Source organism: Contarinia nasturtii, unplaced genomic scaffold (assembly GCF_009176525.2).
Source record: "Contarinia nasturtii isolate CC-2019 unplaced genomic scaffold, AAFC_CNas_1.1 Cnas_scaffold_1240, whole genome shotgun sequence".
Lineage (NCBI taxonomy): Eukaryota > Metazoa > Arthropoda > Insecta > Diptera > Cecidomyiidae > Contarinia > Contarinia nasturtii.
This window is the reverse complement of record NW_022198581.1, coordinates 5,396,634-5,421,730: the sequence shown is the minus strand read 5'-3', so window position 1 is coordinate 5,421,730 and position 25,097 is coordinate 5,396,634. Positions and strand designations below refer to the sequence as shown.

General features: G+C 33.0%; 3 protein-coding genes across 7 annotated transcripts in view; 1 reads left to right on the top strand and 2 right to left on the bottom strand.

The window, feature by feature from the left end:
• Nucleotides 1–63: 63 nt before the first annotated feature.
• Nucleotides 64–3,393, bottom strand: LOC116345032 (aarF domain-containing kinase-like). The gene is made up of 5 exons (XM_031774037.1): nt 3,138–3,393; nt 1,592–2,066; nt 1,230–1,511; nt 856–1,155; nt 64–782 (listed from the first exon to the last, which is right to left on the bottom strand). The coding sequence occupies exons 2-5, from the start codon at nt 2,027–2,029 to the stop codon at nt 240–242; spliced, it is 1,563 nt and encodes a 520-aa protein (XP_031629897.1). The 5' UTR covers nt 2,030–2,066; nt 3,138–3,393; the 3' UTR covers nt 64–239.
• A 3,881-nt stretch (nt 3,394–7,274) lies between these two features.
• On the top strand, nt 7,275–12,711 carry LOC116345313 (vang-like protein 1). Its single transcript, XM_031774569.1, has 2 exons — nt 7,275–8,676; nt 8,801–12,711. The coding sequence occupies exon 2, from the start codon at nt 8,809–8,811 to the stop codon at nt 10,504–10,506; it is 1,698 nt and encodes a 565-aa protein (XP_031630429.1). The 5' UTR covers nt 7,275–8,676; nt 8,801–8,808; the 3' UTR covers nt 10,507–12,711.
• Nucleotides 12,712–17,481: 4,770 nt separating this feature from the next.
• LOC116345001 (synaptic vesicular amine transporter) overlaps nt 17,482–25,097 on the bottom strand; it is a 28,014-nt gene continuing 20,398 nt past the window's right edge. For 3 of the 5 annotated variants that reach the window (XM_031773957.1, XM_031773955.1, XM_031773956.1), the window contains exons 5-11: nt 20,904–21,041; nt 20,568–20,765; nt 20,381–20,502; nt 20,058–20,304; nt 19,760–19,986; nt 19,497–19,693; nt 18,082–18,727 (exon numbers count right to left, since the gene is read on the bottom strand). In XM_031773957.1, the coding sequence (XP_031629817.1) occupies nt 18,436–18,727; nt 19,497–19,693; nt 19,760–19,986; nt 20,058–20,304; nt 20,381–20,502; nt 20,568–20,765; nt 20,904–21,041 (1,421 nt within the window). In that variant the 3' untranslated portion in view covers nt 18,082–18,435. Of the gene's footprint in view, nt 17,842–18,080; nt 18,728–19,496; nt 19,694–19,759; nt 19,987–20,057; nt 20,305–20,380; nt 20,503–20,567; nt 20,766–20,903; nt 21,042–25,097 lie in introns of those variants that run through there. The other 2 variants (XM_031773959.1, XM_031773958.1) reach the window with 2 other exon arrangements.

Genomic DNA, 25,097 nt, shown 5'->3' with positions numbered 1-25,097 from the left:
AACCTTTCAATATTGGGTTATTTCATCATTATAAGTAAGTAAACACACTAAAGATTTTTTTTTGTTTTGTTTCACCTTTCCTTTCATTTATTTGGTACTTCGTCAAAATATTCGGCAAATTTTTTTTTCTTCGACAATACAAAGAAGGCTATTAGAAATGGTAATCTCGTTGATTGAAAACTAGAACATTTTTTTTAAAATAAACAACGAATTGTGACCAGGATCAACAACTATACTGACTAAAGCAGTTGTTGAAGCGTTGAAAATAAATTAAAATTAATGATACCCAAGTACAAGTAATAAATATTCAATTTAAATATGGACCAGTTTTTGTGTAAGCTTTTTGCGAATCGTTGCCAATCGGTTTTGGAATTGTGAATTTCTTGTCGGGCCACCGATTCGATGCAACATTTTGACATAACCCAAAATGATGTCATCCGATATTGGGTTTGTAGAGTTGTTTCAATTCCACGGATCAGATCATTTGTTTTGAGAATCAGCAACATCTGTCGATCGACTTGCTCCAAAATATCGGCTATTGATGGTAATACTAGTGTGCTATTCGATTGAACTAATTCCTTTTCGGCTTCATTTGGTTTGATGCGATCAATTCCAGCAATCACACTCTCCCATGGTCTGCCAGTTAACATACACGCAAACAACGGATATAAATCACCTTTGATGCCCAATTTTCCCGTATGAAAACGCATCCCCTTACGATCCACATTCAATATACTTAACCAGAGTTTTGAATATGTATATCGAAATTCGTCGGTTAAATTCTGAAAAAATCAATGAACAATTCAAGTAAATGGCTTCATTTTTATGTTAGCATTAATTTTTAAAAAAACTTACAGCATATAAACCATGATCCAATAGAATAATTTCGTTGTCACCTTTTGAAGTTTTGCGTACCAAAATATTGCCCGGATGTGGATCGCTATGCACAAATCCATTGATGAAAATCATATTCGAATATAGTTGGCCGATTTTATTTGCAATATCATACGTATCGATTTTGTTCTTGTGAATGTAATCCAAATCGTTAACCTGTCCACCGGTTGCATATTCCATAACTAATACACGCTTCGATGAAATATCCCAGAATATTTTTGGCACTTTAAGCCACTTATAGTCTTTGAACATGATAGCCACCTAATTTCAATTCAAAATAAAAATGAGAAAATATTATTTTGAGACAAAAAGAAAAATCGTATTATTTTATGTACTTTTTCGGCATTGCGTCCTTCATTCAAAAAGTCAAGTTCAATCGGAAGATTTTTCTTGGACTCATCGACAAGCCATTGCATACTGAATTCAGGAAATACGAATGACATGATTTTACACAAATATTCCATCGTTTTCATGTCGACTTTACTATTGCCCATCACATAAGGATGTTGCACTTTAACGGCCACTTCTTGTCCATTTTTCAATGTGGCACGATGTACTTGAGCAAGCGATGCCGTTCCCAGTGGCTCTGGATCAAATGTTTCAAACAATTCGTCCGGCTAAAATGTTCGATTCAGAAAATAAAAACAAGACATTTTTTAAATGATAAAACGACACCAAACAAATTTCCAAAACATACGTTCACTTTAAGATCTTGTCGAATGACTTTGTAGAGATCTTCGACTGGATTCTTTGGTGCATTGCTGTGTAGCACTTTCATTGTGCGCACATATTCAGGCGGTAACAAATAGTCTAGTGAGCCAATGTGTTGGCCAACCTTTATGTAAACACCTTTATTGATACAAATTAAATCCAAGAGTTTTTCAGCAGCTGCCGCATGCGTTCGACTTTTTTCACCTTTATATTCGGCTGATTGTTTATCCCATTCTTTTTGGTATAGATTTTTTCGATACAAACATGCAATATCATAAACGGTAAGTGCAGCTCTTGACAACCGAATTATTCCCACTGAATTAACATCATAGTCATTGGAACGAAGACTCCATGCGGTTAGCACAACACCACTTCCAACGGTCGAATATTTTAGCACACGTCTCAATGGCCACGCTCTGTTCATCCTAAATATGCTTTGTTCACCACAGTCAACGCGTTATCTAATAATAGATAGAGATAACAATGGTTATTAAATATGTTGCGCAAACAGAGATTTGTTTACATCTTTTTGAAGAAAGTTTTTTTTTGTCATGTAGATTCCTGACGCGAAGAATCACGCTATAATATTATGGATGGAAAAAGCGAACGTTTTCTACTTTGAGCGAGCTACCATACGAATACCAATTGTTTACATTAGTAATGTTGGTCAGATTTCGGTGTATTTGTATAAGGTGTTGTCAGTTTTACAACTTATCGCTCGTCATTTTTTGTGATTTCAAGTGCCATTAGATAATTTGCGAAAATTCTATGATTTTATGAATTTTTATCAATGTAATGATGTGGCGTGTTGAAAAGATTTCACTGCCAATCACAAACCTACACGACTCGTTTGTCAAATATTTTATCATTTATTCATACATTCACTCAGCCACTAATGATAGATTCATTCCATCAATTCCAGCGACCTGTTGGAATGTGTATAAGTTTGATTTTATGTATTCATCGTATCGACGCATTTCGAATAAATTATGTGTACACATGAATGGATTCGCTAATAATTTTAATACATATTTCAGCATTGTATTATACGGCATAGGTCGCATAAATGAAATGGTTTTCCTCTTACAATCAACTCGCATCGATTCAAAAACTTCATTTTTTTTCCCTTGTTCAATTCTATAATATATTCCACACGTGAAACATTTCGTACATTTGTTTTAAAGAAATTCATTAGCACTGTACGAAATTTCTTTATAAAAAAACATATCAATCTATATATAATTTCACAGCCACTATCACACTTCACCTTATCCATTGAGAGCGATTCATTAATGAAAATTTCCAAAAAAAAAAACCGTATCAATGGAGAAAAAAGAAGAAATGATAACATTTTAATGAATGTGTTTCGCATCGCAACATATTGAAATAAAATGAATTTCTCTTTTTGATTATGACGCGACAAACAGTAAAAAGAAAAAAAAACACGCGGCTTCTTTCTCTTGAGACTAATAACAATTATTTTCATTTATGATTCTTTCAATCTATCACTGAATTAATATCGATCTACCTACCTGAATTTAAAGTGCAAAATCTTTGGCACGATTCTCATTTAACAATAAAAAAACGGTTCAACTCAGCTCGAAACGAAATTTCTTTCACTTCTTGATTGGAGTAAATAATAAACTAAATTGACCACACAAAAGCAGTCACCAAAATAACACCAAATCTCTGTCAAATCGTTACGCCAATTGACAACCAAATGTATTTCATAACATTGAATTTTGTTAAGTTAATAACAACACTGAGAAAGTTGTACACACAAAAACACACACTTCATTCAAAATAAGTAAATGTGTAATTAAGTTTTGGCGATGGTAGCGCTCAATGAATGCCTAACCAATAAACCACATACGAATGTACGAATCGTTTGAAAGTATGGAAGCATGACGTTTGTTCGTTTGTATTTCGTATACACACTGGATGACGTGAACATGTTTTGACCGCAACGCGCTTGCCATGTTCATGCTTTCTTTTAAGCATTTTTTTTCGGTATGTCCGCATCGGACCCGTGTGAAACATTGCAACACACAGAGTGGTAAAACTTTCACCAGCCGAAAAAAAAACAGACAAATATTTTAATACATTTAACATAATCGGCAATAAATTTGCGTTTTCGTTAAGCAATAACTCGTAGGCTATGCTGTCAATACCGGTTATATTGTGTATTTGTTGGAATGGGCACAGTGGTATGCGTTTCAATTGTCATATTTATGAAAACATTAAACTGTCAACGATGTTCTTTACATGTGATGAGCGCGCAGTTGAAACTCTGATTTGGGTAAAAATGAATATTCCATTCATATTTGAAACCGGAGTAACAAGACTTGTTTTTTATTATTTTAAAAATGTAAGTCTAGATTTTTTTCAAATTAAACTTTCACATGGATTTTCATTTGAAGACTTCAATTTGAAGTGGCACGAAAATGACGAATTTTCAGAAAAGAAATGACATCGTTTTTCCATTCCAAATTATTATTTTCTCTCTCTTTTTCTCACTTTTTCTCTTTTCTCGTTAAATCACATTGAATGTATTTGAAATGGTTAACAAATTTTCGTAGCGTCATTTAGTCGCAACCTTTCAAAAGAAATGCAATTAAAATTCTTCTGCTTTCGTATATAAATGCACTTGATGTCGATTGTATAATGGACAAGTGAAGAGAGAGAATTGAATTGTTCAAGATAAATGCATAAAACGCGATCAACTGAGTCATACACACGATCGGAGTGATGATGATGTCGCGACAAAAAGTCGACCGACGCATCGAATTAAAGACTGTACTAACGTGGAAAAAAGAAAATGTGAAGCGAGAAAAAAAAACGCACGTATTTAGAGATTACGAATGTAAATTAAAGTCGTCCTTAAAAGAACGCTCGAAGCAATTGATTAGAATTAAGATGAATGCCGAGAGGCGATTTGCTTGACTAGTCACGAACGAAAATGATTGCTCGAACCTCATTTGAACACCTTCGGACATGTATCTAAATAGATAAATTTGATATGAAAAAAAGGTCGAAAAATTAACTTGCTGCCGGAAATCAAACGATATTTCGTATTTTATTGTTAATAGCTTAACAACTCTGATGCCACTGCACATTGCGTCATTCACTTGTCATGATCACATCATCTCCAGACGATTGATTACAACGGCGATTATAAAATTATTGTACGTCGTCAGGGTTTTATTTTTCATTTCGTCGCCCCCTCCACCTCTTCCTCTCACAATATACGGAACAAAATGTTGCATCGTTTAAGGAACAGAAGAAATGGAATGTGGTGCGTCATGTGTGCAATCAAATATGTACAGAACTATGTGTGTGATCTTTGAAATTCAACAGCTATCAAATAGAAAAAAAAACGAAACATTTTAATAGAATCGAGAGAAAAGTAATTCAATTGAATTTAATCGGAGTTTGTATAGCATGATGATGGGCATGGGAATTTTTGAGTTCCATGACATTTCTATTGGTTTCTTTTTCGGTCTTTAATGAGCAAAAGAAGAAAAGGAGGAGAAATGAAATCATTAAACAATCAAAATATCCATAATTGCCCGTTTGAACGGTCGGTGAGAAATGGTTTGTTCTTGTTTACTTTGAAAACTAGCAACTTTAAATAGATTTTCCATGGTTGACCGGTTTGATAGTTATTGAGGAAGTCTCACATAGTAAACATTCATTTTTAATTGTTCAATGATCGTTAGTTGAAACGGCAAGAGGTGATCATAAATTGATTTATTGTTAGGCAATATCTGGGAGAAGCTCTTTGATATTTGGTAGAGAAAGAAAAAAAGAAATAAAATAAAATTCGGCGGTTGCGATTCATCATCGTCCATATGAAATGAATCCATACCATACTCAGATTAATTACTATTATAACGTTTAACAATCGTTTCGATTTTCGGTAAAATAAATTCTATTGACGATTATGGCATTCGAACCAAAGAACGAATACGATAAGAATAATCAACAAAATAAGAGAAAATGAATCGAACCGTCGAACAATGATGTATAAAGAACAATCTTAATGTTATGTATTTATCTCTCTGAAAAATCTATACCGTTGGTTGTATAGTTGTTTAGACGCTCCGGTGAATGTTCGTGTTGCATTTGTTGCGGTGTATGTGTCTATGAGCTGAGAAACAAGTGCACATTCGTGTAGAAATCCTACTCAAAACAGTCAGCCAGTCATTTAAAGTCAGGCAGACACTTGATGTTGGCAAAGACTCTTTCTCATGACTTTGAATTTTTAGTTTCATCATTCATCGATTTTGGTAAAGCGACAACTATTAAGATCGGTAACCAAAGAGAACAAAAATAAACGCACGCACAAAACATACACACAAAAAGACATATCAAAAGAAATTCACATTCATTTGCTGCCAAATCAGTTTGATCAACAACATTCCATTGGATCAAACAATGGCATGCTAAAGTAAAAACCAGAAATATATATAGCACAATGTACAAAACGACAATTTGGCCAAATCAAGTAATCGGCTACTTTATGCCAACGCTTGCCATGACAAATCATAAATCGAATTTGAATTAAATAATCGACATTCATCTGTGTGCTGTTCGATGGTATCGTTGTCTAATTAAGCGGATAAAAAACGTGTTAAACATTCACAAATCATCCAGATTTATTCGGTTTATATATGGAAAAAAATGTTGATGCATAGCCTATTGTGTCGACTGCAGACATTGGGCTATGAATAAATCTGATGAAACAGAATGAAAGAAAAAAAAAACAAAAATATAATCATAATAAAATCAAGAGGAAAACAGTTATAGCCGATTCGATTATTATCAATGAGTGAAAAAGTGGACGGTTTTTAGTTGGTCTGCTTCTTTTCTTTTGAATTCATGTCTTCAATCTGGACGAAAACAGATTCAAAACACAGCGGCAACACCATCGTCAACATTCCAATCCGACCTTTTTTCGCCATTCTGCAACGTATAGATATTTTGCTTCATTCTTTTCATCATCATCGCAATGAATTCAACGTTCAATTTAACCGTCGCCGTCGTTGTTCGTTGTCATTGTTGTTGTACACAGTCTTACTTTTCTTGTACTACAATTTTGAATCAAACCAAGAGGATCTGGTTTAATGAAACGGAAAAAAAATACCAATAGGAAGACAGAGGGGACAGAGAATGTAACTACATGAAAAATATGGCTTCGATGTTAAATTGCGCTTTGTTTCTGCAAGTCTTTTATAGAACCGTTCAATGTGTTCGTGTTTTGAGAGGGTTCGATGTATGTCTCTGTGTGCGTAATGTTGTTTTCAATATACAATTCATACAATAAACGTTGATTTTGGTGGCAATAACTATTTACGCTCTGCATTCACCATTTGAATCAGGTGCACTCGCCGTTTTGTGACTGTGTGAGTGTGTGTGAGCGTGCAAATGTGCTTATATGTATGTGTGTTTGATGTGTGTAAAAGTGTGCATATGTGTGCGAGCGCATCGTTGAATTTAATGAGTCTCTTTGGAATTATGACAAAGACGGCAACAACACAACGACTCATACGTTCTTGCGTAGTCGCCGCTTGGTGCTTGATTATATCGTTTTCATTTCGCTATTCGGTGCTGTGTGTGTTGTTGTTATATTATTTTATTTTTCGTTCATTTCGTTGGTCTTTATTTTTCTTCATCACCTTTCTTTTGCTCAATTCATTTTTATGAGCATGTTGAACATGCCGTTCATTTGGTTTTCGGTCTCTCTCTTCTTGGTTAACTATTAGCAATTTTAAAATCAAAAGCAACACACAAGAATATTATACGGAAAAAGTTCGGTGGTTCGGTGTTCTTTTTTTTATTATTTCGTGTTCTCTTCTCTCCATTTGTGATTTAATTTCATATCGAGCGATGCTTCGCGAGTTCAGTTCTAATCCCATCCACATCGTTATTCGCTTCGGTAGCATTGTGTACGAATAATGTGTAACAATAGTTTGGAGATTCAGAAATTTGCAGTGCATTTTTCTTCTTATTTGGAATATATAAGAATTTGTGGAAAATCTACATCATAAAAAAAAGTACCGAAATCAATATTAACCATAAAATAAGCAGCAATAAACATGATGAAAGTGTGCAGTAAAAAGGAATGAAACCTGTAAATGAATTAAAACTTGCTATTATACACTTACACTTGATCGTCGAAACGGTACTTTGATTTAGTTCATTCCATTGTGTGTAAGAAAAACCCGGTGCAAGTGCACAATTCTTTGTGTTTCAATTTATAAACAGTCATTGAATTAAAAAGCCGCCTATTCACCTATGCAAATCTAAAACAAGACGTAATCAAATAGTAAACGTATTTTTGTTTTTCATTCTCTCAACCAGCAAGCAACATTGTGAGACAGTAAAAGAAACGTTTGTGAATTTATTCTTTGTGTCTATTCGCGTTAAGTAGTTTACAGTGGAGTCTATCTATTCCGAAAAAAGAACCTTTATTCGTTTGCTAATTGGAGGTAGCAGTTTGGCGTGGCATTTTTTTCTTGTTGCAACGAATAGCCAATGTGAATTCGGTGCATGTGTACACAGTGTGTGTGTGCATCAGAATATTATATGGATGTACGATGAATGAATATTTTATGATATGAACGTATGCGTATGCGTGCCTCCGTTTTGATGAGCAACGTTTCTCATGTAATTTGTATTCCTATAGAATATAATGTAATATATTATTATTGAAGAGACGAATAAAAAGCAACGAACGTGAATGCATGTATCGTACAAAATGTATTCACCAATTTCTGCTGAATAAACAATAAAACGTGTGAGGCGCTTACAGAACATAATACATTTGAGAGTGGATAATATTATTGGAACTGATTAAATTAAACGCATTGGAACTGTTAAGCATTGCATTTAAACGAAAATTGTGTATTATTCGGTGTTGTTTTTTTTTTGGGGTGAAATTGAATTTTGTAAATTTCGTTGTCGACCAACGTAGATGTGAAACGCATCAATAAGATTAGGCAACGACCAAAGATCAATGACGACGATATATAAGGAATCGAATCTAGATCCACGAGATACAAAACGAACGTAAGTCAATCTAAAACGATAAAAATCGTTTTGTATGTTATCGTCTCTGCAACAATAAAATTATATCCAAAATTTAACACGTTGGTTTTTTTTTTGTTTTGTGTATATGTATTTTCACATTTAGACAATATTATGGAGTTGGAATCAACTAAATCGGAGCCCAGTTCGAGATCAAGACGTGGTCGTGGCATTCATAATTCTACATTGAATAACAGCACCGGTGTACCTTTGCATCATCGATCCGGTGATCGAAGTCGGCATTCACATCGTAGCGGTTCATCGCATAAGAATAGGAAACCCGATATGGCACCATTTCAAACAACTGTGAATTTGGACGAGAATGGTCGTGAGGGTCAGGAGATAATTGAAGTGCAAATTTTACCGCAAGATGAAAATTGGGGAGAGAATACAACTGCCATCACTGGAAATACATCCGATCAAAGTCTTTCGATGGAAGATGTCAGTAATTGGCAATCAACAACCAAATCAAATGGCTTGGGCATGGTGTGTCAACGTTATATAGAAACAACATTTTCATTAATGTTGTATATGGTCGCATTTGTAAGTCCGCTTGCAATGGTTATGATGCCAAAATTAGGTTTTTTCACATCGGCATTTGAAAATCCCGAAATAACGCAAATCGCACGAACACATTTATTGGCTTGTAATGCCGAATGTAAAGGTTTACTTGTGTCATTGGCAGCCCGTATGATTTTATTGGCGCTTGGTGTATGGGCGGTATTTTTACGAACACCATCTGCAACAATGCCGCGAATATTTTTGTTCCGTGCCACGGTTATGTTGCTGGTGCTCATCTCAACATTTGCCTATTGGCTATTCTATATTGTTCAAGTCACTGAAGGTACCAAAGCGATTGTTGAAGGTTCAGAAGCGTCCGATTATAAATCATTAGTTTCGTATGCAACCAATTTTGCTGATACACTTCTATTCATTCATTATGTTGGTGTTGTTTTAATGGAATTGAGACATCTACAGCCCACATACTACATAAAAGTTGTGCGAAGCCCGGATGGTGAGAGTCGTTCATATGCAATTGGTCAATTGAGCATCCAAAGGGCTGCTGTTTTTGTAATGCAACATTATTACACCGAATTTCCTATTTATAATCCATATTTGGATCGTTTGCCCATTTCAAAAGCACAAAAGAAAACACCGGTCAGTAGTTTTAAGTATTATGAAGTTGATGGAGTGAATGCGTCACAACAACAAAGCCAAAGTCGTGCCGTTTTGGCAGCTCATGCTCGTCGCCGTGATTCATCACACAACGAACGATTCTATGAGGAACATGAATATGAGCGACGCGTTAAAAAACGTCGAGCACGATTAATAACAGCAGCTGAAGAAGCATTCACACATATTCGTCGTGTTCAAAATGAACCGGCACCAGCCATTCCACTTGATTCACACGAAGCCGCACAAGCCGTTTTTCCATCAATGGCACGAGCATTACAAAAATATCTACGTGTGACGCGCCAACAACCACGACACACTGTCGAAGCAATATTACGACATTTGGCCCATTGCTTAAAGCATGACATGTCACCGAGAGCATTTTTAGAGCCATACCTTGTCGAATCGCCACTATTGCAAAACGAAAAAGAACGCCGAACTGTACAATCATGGTCATTGGTATGCGATGAACTTTTATCGCGACCCATCTCAAATAATTGCGTTTTTCAATTAGTTCAAAATGACATCTCATTGCTTATTACTGTTTATAAATTGCCGCATTTCAATTTGAACGAAGAAGTGGTCGATCCTAAAAGCAATAAGTTTGTGCTGCGATTGAACTCTGAAACGAGCGTGTGACAACAAAGTTCACCAAGACAATTCATGTTGTCTTTATGATTTCAATGCTAAAAATAACAACAAAACAATTACCATCAATATGAAATGTTTCTTTGTGGCATCCACGACCATTTCAATCGTTTCAATTTCGTCTGTTATAAAATGGTGATATCATACCATTAAGATAAAAAAAAGGCTTGAATTCCAATTTCCAGTGCATCAATACTATTTGGAAAATATACGGGCAAAGAGTGTTCAGGAACTGTAACATTTTTTTTGTTTGTTTCAAATTTATCGTTTCACTTTTATTAATAAATAATTTTCCATTTTTATTATCGCGGATCTCATGCGTTCATTTGCAAAAGTCATTTGCTAATTCAGAGAAAATGGGATGCCACATGAAATGGTACAAATAAAATGAAGATAAAAAAACATAGACCTGAGATCATTGCAATGATTATTAATAGAGTAGGTATGATGGTGTCGGAATCATTTCGCGAAAAACTACCGCATCGACTGAGATTGCATATGTGCACTGAAGTAGAAATACAATCTGGAAAAAAGCCACCGAAATGCAATCAAATAGATTTTTTTTTTACACAATTGTTTCATTCCATCTTTCGGCTTGGTGATTCCATTACAAATCGCATTTCTAACAAAGAGAGAGAGCAAGAAAAAGAAATGACGGAAAAATGTAAACAGTTTCGCTGGTATTGAGATGCAGTGCTAATTGGATAAAACGAAATACGCAGATTATTATTATAACTCACATGATTATGTGCTGGTGTGGTTAAGCGGTTATTTCGTTTCGCGCGCAATTTCAAACCGCAAAGAATGCGAAATCGTTTTTTTCCTATTTTATTTCATCTATGTATTTTTTTTTCGTATGCATTCTGTCAGATTCAATTACGTAGATGAACCAATTAAAAAATGACTGAAATCAAAGACAATAGTGCAATGCACTTTATCTGATTCGAATGACGAAACACAAGAAAAGAAAAAAACGATCACATCTTCCACTTCGCGAGAAATGGTTCCGGTGCCACAAATGCACACACCAATTATCATTATATCATATATTTTGTTTCCATTTTTAAAAGAATGTGATCGTAATAAACAGTTGATCAATGAAATAAGCGACTGACTTTATATCAGATGTGACCAAAAAGTAAATAATATATATATTCCAGTGAATGAATTCAATTTTAAATTAAGAACAATATACCTATATTTAGAGGGTTTTTATTCTACGTCGAATCAACGAATCGCTACATTTTTTCATGTGTCACAAATTTAACAAACAAAAGAAGAACAACAAACATTGTAAAACAAAAAAATAATGTAAGAACATGATTGACTCGAAGCTAAAGTGTAAGGAATTGCTGAATTCTAAATTTTTTTGACAATTTTAATTGTATAAGACTCAAAGCAAAGAAAAACATATGAAAAAAATCTAGTTTTAAGAGAAATTAGGATTAGACAAAAATGACAGAAAAAAATTAATATTTTACTTCATGAAATGTGCTCAAAGCCATTTTATCTATCGTAGCACACACATATACACACGTTTGGATTGAAAATACGAAAAAAACAACAGTATATTTATATATTTATTTGGAATATATTTGAATTATATTTATTTAAATTTTATTGAATGGATTTCTTTTTTTTTATTGTGTGGCCAATGATACAGTTGGGAGCTACACATCTATATTTATTGAGCGAAAAAAAACGAACAGAGAGAAGAAATAATATTTAATTTCTGAGAAATAAAACACTTCATGAAACAATAAGCATATTTTTTTAGCTGTGAATTTGATTCGATAAATGATATCATCAATATAATGTCAATAATAATTAGAGCAAAGCAAACACAAAGCATACATATCTCTTGCCATTTGTAAATTGCCTTCAGTTTTTTTTACTAACCAAATGTCACGGATAATAATTTTTCGATATATTAAACTTAATACATAAGCCTTATAACTCAATAAAACAAAATGCACAACGAATTGCAATAGTCAAATAGCGAATCATATCAATGGCTTCACACAAATCATTCATTTTCCTCATGTCAAATAGCAATGAAATGTATGACATATTTTTAGAACAGATTTCAAGAGATTTTTTCATATGTAGAATTGTAGAATTAACCGATCATAAAATAGAATTAAGAGAACAACATTTGTTTGACATTATAATTATAAAATTAAAATATTAAATTGTGAGCGTGAAATAAAAAAAAAACAACAAAAAAACAAATATACTCATTATGAAACAAAGAAATTCGATTCTTTTTTTATTTTGAAATAAAATGAATATACTTACCTAACTCGAATCAATCAAGCACACACCATTTGAAAATCAAAATAAGGTAAAACACAGATGTTTGTTCTTTTTCCTTGAGCTTTTTCACCAACAACATGATCTTTATTTTATCTTTATCTTGTATGTGTTTTTTTTTGGTCGATGCCACATGCATCAATATCAAGAAACTCATTATTTGCCATTCTCTTCTCTAGTTGCATTTAATCAACGTGCCATTTAATTTCTTCGACTCATATTCTTTCTGTCTGATCATTTGAGTTTCTTTTTTGTGTGTGTCTGTATATATATGTTTGAGGACATAATAATTATTTCTTATTTAAACTAAAAATGGAACAAAACGGTTAAAATGCTAATAAAACCATTTAAAATAAATTGCGTATTCTTTTTTTTGTTTGAAAAATGTCACAATTTTAAAATAGAATTTTTCATATTTACTTGCTTTGAATTTTGGATTGAATATTATTATGAGTATGGTATACATATATTTGTATTAATTTATGTAGTTTTTTTTTACGGGACATGCTAATAGAACCCAATTGTGTTTTGTTTTATAACAATAGTATATTCAATGTAATTGTTCACGTTTTGCTAATTGTACATGTAATTTTGTTCTGATTTTGATCCGATCTGCTATCGTCATCATCATAGAGTGTTTTTTTTTTTTTTTTTTATTGAATATTTGTATATATGTTGTTGTTAAATAATGTTCCATATCTATCATAAATAGAATTTCAGTTTTATCCATGCGTGTGTGTTGTGCAGTACCACAAGAAACATTCATTTTTCGTTTAGACAATAAAAAAAAGATAATGAAACAAATTCCATCACACTAAAGCTACTGTTTACCATTTTTATTATATTACAAAGCGATTACACAGCGATCATTAATAATTTGTGGATGTCTCCGAAACCATCCGAATCTGCTAATCAAATATTATTGCCATTAACAATTTGGTTGTCAAAGTCTTTAAACAATTATATATTCTGGTTGTTTTTTTTTTTTTTTGTCGAAACGATTTTTTTTGCTTTGCATAAATTTTTATGAATATATGTAAGATTTAAATAGGATTTTTTTTTATTATTGTATGAATTAATCGCCGTAGCACTAGTTGCTCTCATTACTGTGCTATAGTTTGGATAATAAATAGTTTATGATATGATGTAATCTTAATGAAACAAATGTCCGAATCCCTTATTCTCCCGTTTATATGTGGACTGCGTATTTAGATTTTGCTCATGTAAATTTTTTTTTGTTCTTGTTTAACATAATGTTCAAATATATTGATAATAAGAGTAGATATTGCACACTAAAATTACGTTTGTTTCAAATTTAAATCCATAGCAGAAAACAGTTAGATTTAAATCAGTTTTTTTTTTACTTAGCTAAAATTATAGTCATGTTAATGACTTAAAACATTTGTATTGACCCCATACCAGCATTTTTTGTGTGTGAAATATTATTTGCATTTAAATTAGCTAACAGTATATGTTGTTCTTTTTATTAATTGTTATTCGATGACATGATCGATACAAAAGTAAAAGAAAAACGAAATAAAAATGGTGAAATTAAACAGTTTTTGACAAAAAATCGAATTCAAATTAGGGAAAATAAACAAAACGCTCACAATATTTGGATAGATTATTGAGTATTTCTTTTATCATTTCTTTAAAAATATTCGCAAGCAAATTTACTTTTTTTTATTATTGTGATTGATTGAGCAATTCTCAAGAAAACGTTTTTTTTGGGTAAGTATTTAAACACATATCGATCGTTATGAGACAAAACGTTCTAAACGAAAAACCAAAAACTGATTAAATCAAAAGTAATCTGATTCATTTTGGTGTATCTTTTTCATTGCTTTGCTTGTTAAATTGGCTTATTCATAAATGTATCAAATTGCATCGGTAAATTTTTTATTCTTTTCATAAATATCGATTTAAGTTTGTTGTTTTATTTCTGTTGCAACTTATATATTAAGAACATGAGTTAACCGCATTTTGTTTGGCGTTCATTTTTTTCACCGCCTAATTTACAAAAAAAAATATATATCTATCGATTTCGGGCATTGTTCACTACTCCAATCCGAGCAGCTATCTGAGTAGGAAATTTGCAGCCATTCAAAATTCCACAGAATGATGACCCATTTTAACGTGTAGCATACCTCGATGTTTTTTGTTTTTTTCTTCAATGATAGCGAGACTTTTGTTTGGTTTAATTTATGTAGACATTCGACTGGTGTGACAATCACATAGGTTTTTTTTTTGTTCACGGTCATTGAAAATTAAAAATTTGCTTGCAATTGTTTTTTGTTAACAAACCGACTTGATGGCATTTTGTACGATTTTTTTACAGCAAATTAACAAAATACACAAGAGAATGCTCAACGACTTTTTTTAATATTCGCGATCAATAAAATGGCAAATCGTTTAACTCATGTTATGCCCAATTTGTGGGCATTTTTTAAAAATAAATCTACTTTTGGCAACGCTATTGAGTGTTTTATGTTAAAACATAAAAGGTTATTTCATAAGTTAGACATCAATGAATAAATATTTAAATATTTTGCTTGTTTATTTATTATGTGTATGTATTCTCATTTAACATTATCTGCTGTAGAGAGAGAGGACCAAATCAAACACACAGTAATATTATATGCTTTTATTTGCACGTTGCATCATTTTTTTAGGTTTGTTTGTTTCAAAAGTTGATAAATATGTTTGATGAAAACGACAATTAACACTATTATTGGAAAATCAAATAAGTTTATTCGATATAATGATATTGATTATAGATATATTATATTTGCCCATAATATTCCATGTATGCATTTGTTTAAGTTTTGTTTTGTTGTGCCTTAAACTAAATCTTCAATTTTTTTTTTGTCTTTGGTTTTTTTTTTTGCTGATGAAAATACAAACATCTAAACAGCTAAATATTGTGAATACTTGTTAGAAATCTGATTAAATACTCTTACTAAACTGATAGTGGACTTTTGCATGCATACAAATAGAATGTGAATCTAGGAGAACATTGAATATTAATATAACATCATTTCTTAACTATATGAAATTAGCGCTGAAATAATTCACACCTTTTACAGTAGTATTGTAGTAGGAGAGAGATGTGTTTGTTCTTGGAAACATCGTCTTTCTGTGATCGATATGTCGAATCACGAAAATTTACATATACATTTATATATAGAAAATATATATATTTTTTTATAAATAAAAAAAAAATTGAACGGAAAACAAACGATGGCAAATGTATGTTTGAAAAATTAATTCAAATTTGGTTGCATTCAATTGCTCAAAATGGCATGACTCAAAGCTTTATTCAGAGGTTTGAGTTCATAATTTTCGTTTTGATTTCATGTGATTTGAAGATGATAAAACTGAACGAAGTGATTTTTATGAAATTCAATAAATGAACCAAAAAGAATCGAATTGAGTGAAATAAAAAGAAATTCAAGTATGATTGACTTTGTTGGCTTGCAGGGAGTAGATAAATAGTTTTTTTTCCTCCAATGATTTGTTCGTGTTTCTTCAATGAGTTATACAAAACTCAAAACAGCATGTATCAACTACATCTGCTAAATATAAGGGCTTTTTTCAAATTTGTAGCCTTTGAATCGTTCATTATACCGATTCCATATGTTTCAGATAAATTTTCAGAAATGTAAAGAACAAAGAAGAAGAAATGAGCTATTAATTTCTTGTTTACACGATGTGACTCAGTAAGATGAATGTTATCGCGCTTGAAATTGCAGTTCATTTGATAAATATGCATTTCTCGGTATGTGTTTTAATGTTCAGTGTTTTGCGTTAAATTTTTTTTTCTTTTGCAATTTTTTTTTCGATAATTATTTGTAAGTATTGTTATTATTTTGGTGCACAGCATAACAAGTGGATCATTTGAATTTTATACAATTTCTGTGAATCATCACACTTTTTTAATTTGTTTCATTCATTTTCATTTAACAAAGAATAAAAGTTTTCATTTACCATTGAATTGGATACGTTTTAATTTCATTAAGTTTGCAATTTCGCCAAATAACAAAGAATAGAACATTTTCAAGTGAATAGAACATTACATGTGTACATTGATTTTTTGTTAAAATAAAATCTTCAAATTGGATGATTGAGTCGAATTGCTAGATTAAAAAAAAACATCAATTAATGTGGATGTGTGTGTGTGAAGTGTTGTGCGCCAATATAGGACTGACCACAACACAAATGAAACTCCCTATCAAAATTATCTTGTATTTATATATGTGCCAACAATGCTTTGCTTGTATTTTAAATGCTTGGATTGATTAACATTTAAATAAACTCTGTTAAAAAATTGTACCTTCTGGAACATGTGTCTTAATTGGCTATAAGTAAGTACAATAGCAACAAGAATTTAATTAAAACAATTTCATCTTCAAATTAAAGAAAAAACGAAAATAAGTATAGCTCATCGCAAGTTGAATATGATTCAATGAGATTTTTATGATGCAAATAAGTGACAACAATTGCTAAATAATTAACTAATTCACGCTTTATTATTCTTGTTTAGCGCAACTGTGATAAATGCATTTATTTTTATTTTTTGTATGTCTGTGTTGGTTTGATTTTATTTTAAATCCAAATTCAATGAATCATTTCAATTCAAAAGCCTGACAATAATTTCATTTTGTTCAATAGATTTCGATTTTCGGTCTAGTTTCATTTTTTTGTAGCATTTTCAATTTTGTTTTACCTTTTCTCCGTGTATTTTTCGTCTAATTCAAATGAATCGATCGTTTTAGCTGGGCGTTTGCGAATATGATGCACACCTTTGTGTCATTTATTTTGAAATGCGTTTGGCATGGATTGAAAACGGTGCGGATGCGGACGACATGTGACATTTTACTTCATCAAATGTTCATCACATTAAAAAAAAGCATGTGAATTGGTGAATCATTTCAATCAATTTGGTCAAAATTATTCGTCGTCGTCGTTTTGATAGCTTACGTAGCGAACTGATGAACGTTCGTTCATCAAAGACTGCTCCATCCATTTAATAAAGCGAAAGCAATTCAGAAGAAAATAGAAAGAAAAAGAAAGAGAGTTAAGCATTTATGTATCCATAGAAATGATGAAAATCAATGGTGACTGGCTCATGGAAGAAGAATCAGGCAATAAATTCTAAATTCAAATCTATATGCTGATAAGATGAAATAAAAATTCAAAATAAAAATCGTGTGAAAAAGTCTTTTTAATTAAAAATTAAAACAAAAACAAATTATACAGATTAAAATTCCAACATATAAATAATTTAAACTTAAAATGGAAAAATTCATTTGATATTCACTGGCGATGGGTGTGTATGGGTGTGTGTCTATTTGTTTACGGCAATTGTAAGTAATAAAGACGAGCATTTTTCTTCGCATTTGCAGTTCCCTTTTTACACAAATGTATGTATTTCTTCTTGTAGAAAGAAAAAAACTTGCTACATATACTATTTACTCAATTTTCAACTAAAATCCAAAGAAAAACTTGTTGCAAAATGTGGAATTTTCGTTTTTTTTTTAAATAAAATTAAAAATAATCATAAAAACTAAAAGTCAACAATGAAAAAAATGAATAATAACTTATAATTTATAATTTGGTAACGCAGTGTTCGGTTGCCGTGCAATTGCCGTTCAATGATGATTGTGGAAGCGCAAGGTCACCATTGTCAAGTGTCATTGCAATATTGAAGATGCCTTTCTTTTCGCCTTTATCATCGTTTGTAATGGCAGCGACACCATTTGTTATGACATCACTTACCTTTTTCTCTTCTTTGGTTGGTGGTGCACGCAAAAATGTTAACAAAGGTGCATAAAGGAAACCCAAACAAGCAATGCCCACTAACATCCATTCGAAGCCGATACTATTCACAAGCGTGCCACTGATTGATGTTAAAATAAAACAAACATTTTGAATATATTAGCATCGATGGTTATGAATACACATGAAAATTATGTAAATTAGCTTAAAATTTGTAAGTCAATAACAGTCGTGCTCTTGACCGGAGAAGATTAAACAAATATTACTCAAACTCAACCAAATTTATGCAGAAAATCTATATGCTTTATTTTATATGGAATATATCTATCGATAAAACGTACAGTATATGTCGTTCTATTCTAAAAAAAGGTTTCTATTTCAGAGACAATGGCTTCGAAAAGTGAAACATGTCATTTGGCGGTAGCTTTGATAACTTATTGGATTTTGAGCAAAGTTGCAATCATTAGAAGATCATTTTCGAAAATTACGCCCAATTGATATGAAATAGTAAACTCTTTTCACATTAAAATATAGACACTGATATGTTATCTCTCATCAATAAAGCGGATAATACAAAGATATGTATAGTCTCTTCTTGTCTAAAACAAGTGCTATACGAAAAAGTACTCTTCTTTTCTATCGGAAATCTCATCGATATTTATATGTTACACATAAATAGGGTCACTCACTTGTTGGTCACTTGAAATGCCAATAAACTTGAAAAGGTAAAATAAAACACAAAAATATTCGTGCCGCTTGATTCTTCGATTGGTTGTAAAAATAGATAAGACCTTCCAAATTAAATATGCATATGTTCGTTTTTTTTCTCTTCTGTCTACTTCAAATCCATTTCAAATTGTGTGAAGCAAAAACAAATGAATTAAACTCACCTTAAAGCTGGTCCAACCACAAAGCCAACACAGAATGCTACATCGCCAATTGCATAAACACTACCATAAACAGCTGAATGTCGGATATCGACAAGGTAACCAAGCTCAGGCATCATACATGAGTCCACCATACCAATGGCAAAGCCAAGACCAGCATTTGGTAAAATTAAATGTGTTATGGACGTGGCAAGTGGAATCTGTAAGAAAATTTTCAATTATTACGATATGGTTATTATGTTTTGAAAATTGAAAATTTTACTTACACAAAGCAACGAAATGCCAATAATGACTAGGCCAAGCAAAGCGGCTAACCAACGTCCAATCTTATGGCCCAATGGTCCAAATAGATTTGTGCCAATCAAGTAGCTTATTGATGCCGGTAGAAATGCAATACCAACTTCCCATCGACTAGCGCCCATATTGTCCATCATCCAAATTGGTAATGATGGTTCCAACATTGCAATACCCATATTGGCAAATGTAATGGCACCTACGCAACAAACAAAAATTCAAATGTCAAATTCGGAAATAATGTGAAATGATTTCAATCGCTTTTTTCACCTGCAGCAATCAGAATATATGGATCAGATACAAGTGATTTGAGTGATGGTGGATCCGCATCTTGTTGAACAATCTTTGGTTGAAGCATAAATAGTTGCAATACTCCATCGCCCAAAGCCAATGCCGATAATATCAAAAACGGTGCCGTTTTACCAATGAATTCATACATTATGCCGCCAAATGGTGGGCCAATCAATACACCCAATGCCAAACCACCTAAAGCTATACCCATCGCATTGCCACGTTCCTGTTTTTAAAATCAAATCGAAATATTAGCATATGGTATTCGAATTACGCGAAATAAATCCAAAACAATAAATTACTTTATCATCCGTATAACGATCAGCTAACATTCCCATACCGGACACCGACGAACATGATGAACCAACACCTTGAAGTGCTCTTGCCACAAATAAAACCCAGTATGAACGACCGAATGCAAAAACTAGAATAGAAATGCACATTTAATATTGATCAAATGCGATTGACGGCGAAAACAAATATACATACTGATGGTTGAAATAAACATAATGATGAAGCCGCAGAACATTGGAATGCTGTAGCCGATGCGATGAGTAAGAATACCGACAATTGGATTCACAAGCAGTTGAACAAAAGCTTTTGAAGCAAACATAATACCGATTTCGACAGTCTCTCCGACCAATTCTTTGTGACGTTTATCCAATTCAGCGTAGAAACTAGCATTTTCTGAAAATGATTAAGTATGTTCAACATTTATGTTCGATAAATTTTCCAATGAAAATTCAATTTTTATTGTGAAAAATGATTTTGTGTGCAGATGTGCAATGATCTCGTTAATGCGATTAAATGGATGTGCCATCTTACCAGCAGACAGCGTTGTAACTTCGGTACCATCTGTAGGACGATCGCATGGAGCTGGTGTGGTGAGCGGTATTCGTGGCAGACTATCCAATGTTGCGTTCGGATGTCGTATATCGTACAAAAATTCCGGTATGATTGGTACTGTGATGATTCAAAGACGATATCGTGAATATCCAACGAGAAAAAAAAAACAACGAACAAAAATAAAATAGTTAGAATATTTCGAACATGCTCAAGTGTACGAGCGGCAAGCGTACAAGTCAATATACGATGAATTTACGTTGTATTTATGATTTTAATATGATTAGTAATTTTATTTTGAGCCTAAATTTGTCCCCGACAATGGATGTCAATATATTGTCTCAAAAGTAGCTCGCATGTAGCTTTAAACATTCTTCGTCTCTGTGCCATGTTACGTAGGTTGCTCCATAATTTTTTTTAAAATGGTACTTATAGTGTTGCCCGATGTAAACCATTGTCATATTCGTAAAGTTTGATGTTTTGGTATGTATTCGTGCCCTGAACCTTTTGTCGTACGAACGCTATTTGTATTGTTTACAGTGACTGGTAAACTGCGACTCAACAAAAAAATGAATTTTACACGTGAAGATTTTCGTAAAATGATTTACTACGGTTTTCGAAGTAAATTATCTCAACAACAGTGTTTCGATCGACTTCATTTGGCCTTTGGCAATGAAGCACCAACCCTTCAGACAATTTATAACTGGTACCGAGAATTCCGTTGCGGTCGTAGTTCGCTCAAAGACGAGTTTCATACAGGTCGTCCAAAATCGGCTGTTGTGCCACAAAACATCGATGCTGTCAGAAAACTGATTATGGAAGATCGTCATGTGACCTACCGTGAGATTGAGGCATCTTTGGGCATTTCATCCCACAGCATACATACAATTTTGCATGAACATTTAGCCGTAAAAAAGATTTGCTCTCGTTGGATCCCACATAAATTGACCGATGAACAAAAAATGGCTCGTGTGAGTTGGTGTAAAGAAATGCTCAAGAAATTCAATCGTGGTGCTTCAAAAGACGTTAATAAAATCGTCACTGGTGACGAATCGTGGATATATGCCTATGAGCCCGAAACGAAACAGCAGTCGACTGTATGGGTCTTCCAAAATGAAGATAACCCAACGAAAGTTGTTCGAGCAAGAAGCACTTCGAAGCGAATGGTCGCCTGTTTTTTCGGGAGAAGTGGTCATGTGGCAACCGTTCCACTAGAGGATCGTAAGACCGTCAATTCTGATTGGTATACCACCATTTGTTTGCCCGAAGTGTTTGGTGAAATAAGAAAAAACAACCACCGTCGCAAAATAATTCTTCATCACGATAATGCGAGCTCTCACACATCTTTTCAAACTACTCGATTTTTGACCGGTCAAAACATCGAACTGATGGGTCATCCACCGTACAGTCCTGACCTGGCACCCAATGACTTTTTTTTGTTCCCAAGCGTGAAGAAAAAACTACGTGGTCAACGATTTTCGACACCAGAAGAAGCAGTTGAAGCGTTCAAAACACACGTTTTGGAGATATCAGTTTCGGAGTGGCACGAATGCTATGACAAATGGTTTCATCGAATGCAAAAGTGTATCGATCATCTCGGGGAATATTTTGAAAAACAATAAAACCATTTTCGACAAAAAACAACTGTGTTATATATGTTTTTAAAAAAAATTATGGAGCAACCCTCGTATCATGTTGACATTGTTCACGTTGATACTGATATTGATAGTCAAGTGTATGTATTACACGTTTGGCAAAGATTCAAAATTGAATTTCCCTTCCGAATGTTGGTTATATGTTGCTTGTTGAAAGTAAACTTTAACTGCTTGCCAGCCGGTTTCATTAAATAACAATTATGATGGAAAAATTAACTGCAAAATTTGATTGATTTTCATTGATTTATCAGCAAAATGAAAATCAAAAATCAACACCAACAAATTGTCTGGACAATTCCATGGATGAAAATAATAGATCGAAGAACGAAAAGACATCAAGTTGGAAATTTCGAAAATCATTTCGAAAGCCAAACCAAATGGGCAACGCTTTCCGACCGATTTTATTCAATGGTGTGTTGCGTTGGCTTCGGTTCAAACGAATAAAACACAATAATAAAATTCATACGTTTCCTATGTTATACACAGATAATAACATTTGCACATTATTCCGATATAAATCTCTCTCTCTCTCTCGCTCTCTATTCTGATACTGAGATTTATGCAACAAATCAAATTGCTTAACAAAAGTGGCGAGCGCTACTGTAAATGGTTTTTGTAGTGGCCATTGGTGTTGTATATTTTCACTACTAAATGTAATTTATTCATATATTCTCAAGCAACAACAAACAAAAAGAATAAATCCACAATGCCGTAGACGATGCTTGGCCATTATGTTTATCGCGTAACGATTAAATAAGTAGCCATCCCATTCTGCGGTAGTGTTCATGTTTCATTCATATAATTCATTGATTTTAGGGTGCTTTGCTCTCTACTAGATTGCATTTCATGTCAGAATGGAAATCAAAAAGATAAATCGAGTTCGGTTTACACCATTTCCCTTGTTTATATTTGTTTCGGTGTCGTGGTCATCCATGATTCTTTCTCTTCTTCTTTTAATTCTAACGACGTGATAGACTCTCCCTCTATTTTGTCTCTTTTCAAATGGAATGTTGAATATTTTCTTCATCACTTCATCGTTTATCGTTAAATTAAATGCATGGTGAAGTATTTGCTTTGCATTTGATAAACTAAAGTTGATAGTAAAATGGTCTTGTGAGTCGCCGCTAAATGTGCTTAATTAATGAAAATGAATTCGATTGGTTGAAATTGGAAATGAACTTTGCCAAATGGCAAAGTGGCTGTTCCGTTTTCAATGTTCCACTATATTCAATCAACAAGTGTTTGTGAGTGTGTATGCATTTGGTTATGTATTTATCATTTCTGCATTTTGGCCTTAACTTAATACGATGCGAACAGAATCGGTCGCAAAGAAATGATTGTATTTCACAAATTGAATTCAATAAATGAGCAGTTACATAGAAATTTATGTGCTTTTGCAGTTTTCAATCACACATTGAATGCATGGCACGTCCCATCGATTCGAACCGAAATTAATTTTTATCGTAATTTTATGATGTGCTCACAATTCAAATGGTTTGTTCCATTTAATTTCGACTCCATCTCATATACACACACACACACGACCGAGTACGCACCCGTGCTTTCTTACTGTTGCTTCGGTCGAAGCAACAGTACGAACACTTCGATTTCGATCTATTCAGACCTATTGACATTACGAAAACACCATTAGCTTTAGTAGTGGCACCAACAAAACGATTGTAAATAGCAAAATACTATTTGCACTCAAGTGATCGTGAAGTTCATCCCCTTTCCATTTTTTTCCATTCTTATTTTATTCTTTCAATTCGATGTGTTGTCACACGGTCACATATTCAATGGATTCAATTCAATAGCCCCCGAATAATATTGTCGCCACATCAATGCCTGACGTAGTGCAAAAAGTAGATGTGTATGAAACGGTGGACAAGTTTTAATACACTCTTTTTTTAGCCACATAAACGGGTCCATTTTCTTTCTATCGATTTCAAATAACACATCGGACATTGAACATACATTTTCCGCATCAATACACATGTAAGTGTTTCAAAAGTGAAAACGAAACACAATGTGCGACAGAGAAATAAAATGAAATGGAGCAAAATCAAACGGAGATGTAAAATGTTAGAGAATGTGTGAAAATAAAAAAAAATAAAACTTTTCTTATTGTTCATCACATTTAGCGCGAAGAGTAACTTAGACTTGGTATTTATATTATGTGTATTGTGACACAATCTTTTGCTGCGGCTAACATACTTAACGAATGCATTATAACAAATTAATATTGATTCAATCGACACGAGCGCGCGCACACACACGCATCAAATGAGGAAAAAAACGGTTTTAGTGTGATTCACAACAGGAACACTTGGATTGGAAAAGCCATAAAATGTCAATATCACATAAAATTCAACGAACAATAAAAATAAATACATTGATTTCGTTTTTTTTTTAAATAAATTTACACAGCGACAGTAAAAAAACAAGTCGAAATGACTTACAAATTTGTCATACAACACATTTATATACTACTTACAAATCAAAATCGTTCTCACAAGTGGTC

Bases quoted from the DNA above. Each gene is read 5' to 3' on its own strand.
- LOC116345313 (XM_031774569.1), top strand. From the start codon at position 8,809: ATGGAGTTGGAATCAACTAAATCGGAGCCCAGTTCGAGATCAAGACGT.
- LOC116345032 (XM_031774037.1), bottom strand. From the start codon at position 2,029: ATGAACAGAGCGTGGCCATTGAGACGTGTGCTAAAATATTCGACCGTT. The intron at 1,512-1,591 runs GTATGTTTTGGA...CGAACATTTTAG, and splicing joins GACAAGATCTTAAAGTGAAC to CCGGACGAATTGTTTGAAAC. The intron at 1,156-1,229 runs GTACATAAAATA...AATTGAAATTAG, and splicing joins AAGGACGCAATGCCGAAAAA to GTGGCTATCATGTTCAAAGA.